The 7,347-nt window shown below is 64.0% G+C and overlaps 1 protein-coding gene across 1 annotated transcript; it reads left to right on the forward strand.

Moving 5' to 3' along the window:
* Positions 1–1,027: 1,027 nt before the first annotated feature.
* Positions 1,028–6,799, forward strand: GDF15 (growth differentiation factor 15). The gene is made up of 2 exons (XM_075902911.2): positions 1,028–1,880; positions 5,127–6,799. The coding sequence occupies exons 1-2, from the start codon at positions 1,574–1,576 to the stop codon at positions 5,903–5,905; spliced, it is 1,086 nt and encodes a 361-aa protein (XP_075759026.2). The 5' UTR covers positions 1,028–1,573; the 3' UTR covers positions 5,906–6,799.
* The last annotated feature ends 548 nt before the right edge of the window (positions 6,800–7,347 follow it).

Genomic DNA, 7,347 nt, shown 5'->3' on the forward strand with positions numbered 1-7,347 from the left:
GTCGGTCCTTAAGCCCAGCCTGGGGTTCCCGGAGCTCCAAGCTGGTAGCTTTCTCAGCCAGGGTACATCCTTACCTACATGCAGCTGCACTGGGCACCTGAAAATCTGGGGTACTCCTGGGTCTTAATGTCCCCCGCCCGTTTCGTCCAATCCCGGCTCTTCGGCTCTGCTTTCTCCAGAGAGAGGCTCGTTAAGTGCAGAGGGGAAAAGCCGGCCAGAGCTCTGACAGCGCAGCCAGCCTGGGAAAGAGCCAGTCGGGTGGCAACGAAGCCATGTAAGAGGCGTGTCGTCCCCTGGGATACGCCGTCCGTTTCTGAGTTCCCCGTGTCGGCCGACAGGGCCGGAGTTTAAAATGTGCTTTAAAAATATTTTGTGAGTGGGCAGCTGATGGCTGTAAAATCCCATCTCTAAACAATTAGCCCCCGGTGGGCACAGAGGCTCCAGTTCAGTAGTCTGGGGTAGGGCCCCAGACATCCGAAGGGCCCTTAAGATGTCAGCTTAGACCCAGCACTGGGGCTGGGCAGATCAGCTGCTGCTGTGCAGAGCCGGAGCCTTTAATCTCCAGTCTCTGGGAGCAGGTAATCAGCAACCAGTCTCCCTCTCGGGTGTCATTTCGAAAGCCTGGAGTTTTACACAATGGGTGGGGGGGGAGTTTGCACTAACTTCTGCCCAGGTGTTTCTCTGCAAATCCACTTCCCGGCTCTTGTCCCAAACCTCGGCCAGTGGCGTTCTTTGAACTGGCCAGTCCCCATCCGGGTTGTCCCTAGAAAGGTGACGCGTAGGTACCGTCCACAAGACGACGCAGCCGCTGCCTCTTTTACAATGGATCCCAAGCACACCGAAGTGTCAGTCAATAACCGGAGCAGAAAATGGTCTTACTGGCCTCACTGGCTTCTGGCCTGATCCCAGCAGCACTGCGGTGAGACGGCGCCAGGCCGAAAGGTCAGAAACGGACGAATCAGCCAGCACGACGGCTCCAGCCCAGGGAAGGAGCAGGCCCGGCTGAGAATTCCAGGTAGGTGCAGGCTCGGTTATTTTCCCCAAGCTGGTTTGCCCAGCTGCGTCCCTTCCCCTGCCTCCTCCATCTCTCTGCACCGGCCGCCTCCCCCCGCCCGGAGCCCCTCGCTACCACACCAAGGCCAACCGAGAGAAGCTGACAAAAGTTTAGACCAAAAGGCGGCCATGGACAAGCATCTCCCGGTTCTTAGTCATCGCTGCCGTCTCCATAGCTGCGAAAACACATTGCAAATCACCAGGCCGCAGCGCTGTCAAACTTCTCCCCTCACATTTCAGCCCAGTGCCCTGGGATGGGAGGGTGGCTCTTCCACCGGAGCCGCGCTTCCCCAGGCCCGGGGACAGGAGAGATTCCTGCTGCCTCTGTGTTTACTCCTTCCCGCGGTGACGTAAGGCAGCGAGGGGGGGGGGAGCAAGGTTCAGCGCGATATAAAGCCGGGTCTGGTCCATTTCATTCATTTCCCTGGCAGACGTGGCCGAAAGCTGCGTGCCCGTCGCTTTCTATAAATATAGGCAGAAATTGCACAACCCCGCGCTGCCGCCCCGGCCCTCTTGCGCCATGCGGAGCGCACGGCAGCTCGTCAGGTTCACCCTCACCTGCCTGCTGCTGCTCCTCTCCAGCGTGGAACCGCGGCCACGCTCCTGGGACCAGCCCGAGCTTGAGCTCGAAACAATCAAAAGGGGCATCCTGGACCGGCTGGGGCTGCAGGAGCCACCTGTGCTCCGACAGAGGCTGGACCAGGATGGGCTGAGGCGGGCGCGCCAGCTCTACCGGGAGAAACTCACCCAGCTGAGGGGGAACCGGAGCAGGGACGAAAGCCAGGCAGCAGCCCCAGCCTGGACCCTTCACCTCCTGACTCCAAAGCGTAAGTGAAACCAACCGAGAGGAAAAACTCCCCGGCAGGGAGAGCTGGGGGACAGCAGCGCAGCCACCTGGGGAGGCTGCGGAAGCTCCGTTGCTGGAGGCTTCCAAACGGAGGCAGGATGGGTTAGACCCAGCAAGGCCTGTCCCTTGGCAAGGGCTGGCCTGGCTGACCCTGGCGCCCCCGTCTAACCTACAGCTCTGTGAGCAAAGCCCAGCCCCCGGCTCCAGTTTGTGTTTTTCCAAGCGGCTGGGGAGAAACTTTCCACGGTACAGCCGCAGCGTGTGCCCCGCCACAGGGAGTGTCGTCCGTTACCAGACCCCCTCCGACACACCTGCAAGTGCTTATCTCCCAGCGGCTGTGGTAGGTCACGGCCTCGCCCCCAGCACCTGCCGCCTGATTTCTTTCAGAACCACCGGAGACGGCAAATTCCCTGACAAACAGGGAGCCTGCCCCAGCAGGTGTGTGTGTGGGGTGGGGGGGGGGGGTCAGGCACAGCTTGGTCTGGGTCTAGTTTCTCCCCCCCCCCCCGGCCACGCACCAGGGGCCTGCTATGGGGTTTTTGCGCATGGCTGCTGTGTCAGGGACAGGCTGTGGGATACAAAATCCTCAGACCTCCTTGGCACCCCTGCTGTTTGCTAAGCCCCTGCCTCCGCTGTTGGGACAGGGAATCCTGGCAGAAAACCGTGCGTGTGTGTGTGCGGTGTGCGTACGCATGCATGTGCGTGTGTGTGTACGCGTGCGTGTGTGCAGAGGTGTGTGCACGGTGCATGCGTGCGTGCATGCATGTGTGTGGTGTGCATGCGTACACGTACGCGTCTGTGTGCTCGTGTGTGTGAGTGCGGCATGCGCACACATACCACCCATGCACCCCAGCTAACTCTCCTGGGCCTCCCGGGTGCTACCCCCACACTGGTGTTAATTGGAAATGGCTGAGTGTCCTGACTGGCTGACCCCCCACATAAATGGCCAACTCCTGTGCAAATTTGCCCCCACCACAGCAGGGGGGGGTTGGGGCTGGGCGCGGCTCGGCTAGTTCTGGTTGTGTGTTAGGTTAAGGAAAATGCAGGAAGGCAAGTTCAGCTGGTTCCCCAAGGACGGGCAGGCCAGGCCCGTGGCCCTACAAGCAGCACGGATCCCGGGCCAGGCCTCTGGGCCCTTCCTGCTGGCCTGGGACCAGACCGATGCCAGGCAGAGGCACTTCCTAGGCGGTTTCAGGTTCCTGGCTTTGCTCCTGTGACAGCCCCGGCTCCCGGAGCGAGTGGCCGTGTGGAAACCCCCGGCTGCCCTGCATCCACCAGCCAGCCCAGTGGGCTCGGGTCCGGCTGCACTGAGGGAGGGGAGCTGGGAGCAGAGGGCCGCCCGCTGGCCTGGTTTGGGGCTCGCTCCTGGGCTTTGTGTGGCCGAGGCCGGTGGGGCTCCCAGGCCAGCAAACGGCAGGTGACGCAGGGGAACGGAAAGAACCAGGTTTGCAGGACACTCTGGCTCAGCTCCTGTGTCCGTCCGTCCCCCCTCGTCAGCCTGCCAGGGTGGGGCAGGGTTAGAGGCACCCCGGGAGTGGGGGGGCAGGAGGCGCAGTCCTGGGCAGCCTGAAGGAGACAGCCCCAGGGATACGGAGCCGCACGGGGGCCCTGGTCTCTGGGCTGTGTTCCCTTAACTGAGTCATGAGGGGGAAAAGTGGAAAGCCCCGATCGAGGGCAGTCAGGTCTCTTGGCCTGATCCCGGAGGCGCCTCGGACTCCCATGGACGTCGCTCGAGGCCTCCGCACGCGCCCCCCCCCCCCCCCGTGGCTTCTTGCCAGCCACGCCCTGTGCTGCCCGTCTCTGGGCACAGAGGCCACGGGCTGGCCAGACAAACCCAGGCAGCCAGGGTTCAAGCGGGCCCAGCTGTGGCCGTGGCCCCTGCAGAGCACCGCCAGGGAGCCGGGCGTGGGGCTCCCCATGCCAGGAAGGGACCCGTGTGTCACCCAACTCACCCCCCCACAAACTCAGGGTCAGCACCGGGGCCCTGCCTGCCTGAGCAGAGCTGGCTGGTGTCTCCTCCCTGTGAGAGTAAAGCAGCTGCCTTGGGCTGCAGGTTAATTGGCGGCTGGGGGGGGGGGGTGTTTATAACACTAGGGCAGAGCCAGTGCTGGGGGGGCAGGCATGTTGGACACTTTGCTGGGGGGGGGAGCTACGGGGTGTGCGGCAGGGGCCGGGGGGGGGTTTCTAACCAGCGTTGCTCCATGGCGGGGGAGGCCAGACCTTTTGCCTGGGGCTTGTAACCGCCCGAAACCCGTGGCTTTACATCGGTTTTCTCATGATCCAGTGGAAGGAAATCGTTGGTGTCGCAACACAGCACAGTGTGACTGGAGTGCGGGCTGCGGGGTGGGGCTGAGGATGGGCTTTGGGGTGCAGCAGGGGGCTCTGGCTTGGAGGGGGGCAGAAGGGGCTGACCTGGAGCAGCTCCCGGGCAGCGGGGGGGAGCAGGGGGGCTACGGCAGCCTCCTGCCTCTCCTGGCACCGCAGACCCTGCTGCACCCCAGAAGCAGCCGGCAGGTTCCCAGGCAGTGGGCGTGTGGCGCTAGTGCTCAGGGCAGGGGCAGCGTGTGGAGTCCTCTGCTCTCTCCCCCCCATCTAGGAGCCGGGCCTGCTGCCGGGGCGCAGCGCAGTCTGCGGAGCAGGACAGGCAGGAAGCTGTCTTAGCCCCCCCGTTGCTCCCCTGATCCCCCTGCAGCCACGAGACCCAGCGCCCGACATCCCCCCCCACCAGCGCTGGGTCACGACCCATCGTGTGAAACCCACTGGCCTAGGGTAGACCCATGCACTCCTAAGGTGAGGCGAACCTGGCTGTAAACCGGACAGGGCTAAAGCCCTGGCCTGGCATTGACAGCCCTGCTCTGCCACAGCCGGCCTGTGTGCCCTGGAGCCAGCCGCTGACTCTGCCTCGGTTTCCCCAGCTGTGAAATGGGGATTGCCAAGAGGTGCGTGGGGAGCCCCTGGCCAGGTGGTTTAAGGGAAACTCCGTCCGTGCCCAGATGGGACCCGTGGAGAAAAGCTTCTGCACCGCGGTACAGCAAGCATGCAGCAGTCATGCCCAGGGAGGGGAGGTGGGTGTGCAATGCACGAGGATAACACGCGTGTCACACGGCACATGCAGCCTTGAATCAGACATGCTGGCTCGTGCCAGGGGCAGGCAGGTCCCCTCAGGCCCAGAAAGGGGGAGCACTGAAAATCCCTCTTAACCCTTTGCTGTCTCCTCTCTCTGCAGTGCAGCGCCGGACCGACGCCCCCGTGGGCAGCTCCCGCTACGATCTCACGCTGTCCCGCCCCGAGGCCTTCCCCCAGGAGCTCAGCGTGAGGAAGGCTGAGCTGAGACTTTTCAAGCCGTCTCTCCGCACTCTGGATTTGTCCAGGCTCAATGCCTCCTGGCCGTCTCGGGTGGAGCTCTACAGGCTGCCAGAGCCCAGGCAGCGCCGCGGGGACCCCGAACTCCTGCATTCGCACACTCTCGCCACCACACCCCTGAGCCTCGAGCTGGGGGCTGCTGTCCGGGAGTGGGCAGCTAGCGCCGTGCCGCAGCTGCAGCTGCAGCTGGTGTTCCCTGCAGACCTTTCTGCCTTCCTGGCCACCAACCGGAGCAGCCAGGGAGCTGAGACGCTCCAGCTGGAGGTGGAAGCGCAGGTGCCGGTGGGCAGGCGGCGGAGGAAGTCCCGGGCGCTGGAGGAGGAATGCAGGAAGAACGACGGGAAATGTTGCCTCAAGTCCCTCAAAGTGTCTTTCCAAGACATCGGCTGGTCCGACTGGGTGATCGCGCCCAACAGCTACTACATGAAGTTCTGCGCCGGCTCCTGCCCTCACAACCACAAGCCGGCCAGCATGCATGCCCAGATCAAAGCCCGGCTGCACACCCTGTCCAAGGAGATGCCTTCCCCCTGCTGCGTGCCCGCCGGCTACGACCCCATGGTGCTCATGCACTACAGCAGCGACGGGAGGATCGTCTCCACGCTCTTCGAGGACATGATCGTCACCAGGTGCCACTGCGCCTGAGGGCACGCACCTCCCGTGGCGGCTGGCAGCCACCCCTGACCCGTCCCGGTGCCGGGAGGAGACCACGTTGCCAAGGGCCACCCCACAGGCCGTTACCGGCGAGCCCCCGGCAGAGCTGAGAGGTAGCCGCTGATTGCATTGCTCTGTCGGATGCAAACTTCCCCTGGGTGCAATGGCATGGGCATGTTTACAGCCAGACTCCTGGCAGCCAAGGCCCACTGCATTGACCCACGTGCCCCGTGGGCCACGGGGCCCCTTCTGCCGCCGGCTAGGTCATCTCCCCAGCCTCCTGCTCAGCTCCGAGCCCCTGCAGCTTGGTCGGGCGCAACGCAGTCACCAAGGGCTGGCCCTGCCGGTCCCAGCAGGGGCGTCTTCTGGCTGCACACGGGTCACTTAGCCCCCTCCCCCTACTCGATATTTGACTGCGGGGAGGGGGTCGGGTCCTCCCTCCAATAGATGGATCAATGCCAGCGGCAGGTTTTGCCAGGGCTGCTCCCGAAGAGTGAGAGCAAAATGTGCACTGTGATTAGGGATTTATTTATACCCCCCTCTTATTTATTGTTAACTTATTGGGCTTCGTGCCACGCAAGGGGCCTGGCGCTGGGTATTTATGAACAGACGTTGCCGTGAGCGCAAACCGAATAAACGTCTCTGCAAAAAGCACCGGCCTGGCTGCTCACCTCTGTCCGCTCGCAGCCCGCGCCCATCCTGGCTCCCTCGCTGCTGCGCAAAGGGCAAAGCACCGGCTGCACAGAGCGCCCGGGGCAGATTCCAGCCCTGTCGAGCCCCTGAGCAGCCGCCGCGCTGCTCCGCCCGCGCTGGTCCCTGGGCTGTTCTGGGCAGCCCGGTTCAGGGCCTCTTGTGTCCTCTGACGTGGACGCCAGCCCTCGGGGAGCCGCGAGTCCCTCCCCCTGCAGGCGGCCCCGGGAGCGAATGCGCCACGTGTTGGGAGCAGGCCGAGAGCCGTCCGTTCTGCTGAGCCGGGGCCGGCTTGGCCAAGCCGTCCACAGGGAGCTGGCTCCCCTCCGCTTCCAATCCCGGAGCCACTGGCGGCATCTACATGGGCACTTCCCACCATCCCCCCACTCGATCCCAGCAGGAGAGGGGCCCTGGTAACACTGGGGCTCCCTTAACCTGGGGTTGCTCCATTTGGCCCAGGAGAGCTCCTGGACAGGCTGCTGCTTGGCCTCTCCTCCCTCGGTCGTGAGCTGGAGGGACCCCTCCCTCCGGGCAGGGGGACCTGGCAGAGACGCCCTTCACTGGTGGAATTCCAGCCCCAGCCTAACCACCCTTCCCTGGGGTTCCCTCTCGGCCGCCTCCCCCCAGCCACCCAGCCAGGCCTGCGGCCTCACCCCAGGGGCGATGCTCCTGCCTCAGGCGGCCCCGGATTCTCAGCAGGAATCAGTCCTGGAAAGTCACGTTTGCTGGGGGGCAGCGGCAGG

This window comes from Pelodiscus sinensis, chromosome 32, assembly GCF_052426305.1.
Source record: "Pelodiscus sinensis isolate ZL-2025 chromosome 32, ASM5242630v1, whole genome shotgun sequence".
In the NCBI taxonomy this organism is placed as follows: Eukaryota; Metazoa; Chordata; order Testudines; family Trionychidae; genus Pelodiscus; species Pelodiscus sinensis.

Coding starts and splice junctions, on each gene's coding strand:
- GDF15 (XM_075902911.2), top strand. CDS start 1,574: ATGCGGAGCGCACGGCAGCTCGTCAGGTTCACCCTCACCTGCCTGCTG. Junction 1,881..5,126: donor TCACCTCCTGACTCCAAAGC/GTAAGTGAAACC, acceptor CTCTCTCTGCAG/TGCAGCGCCGGACCGACGCC.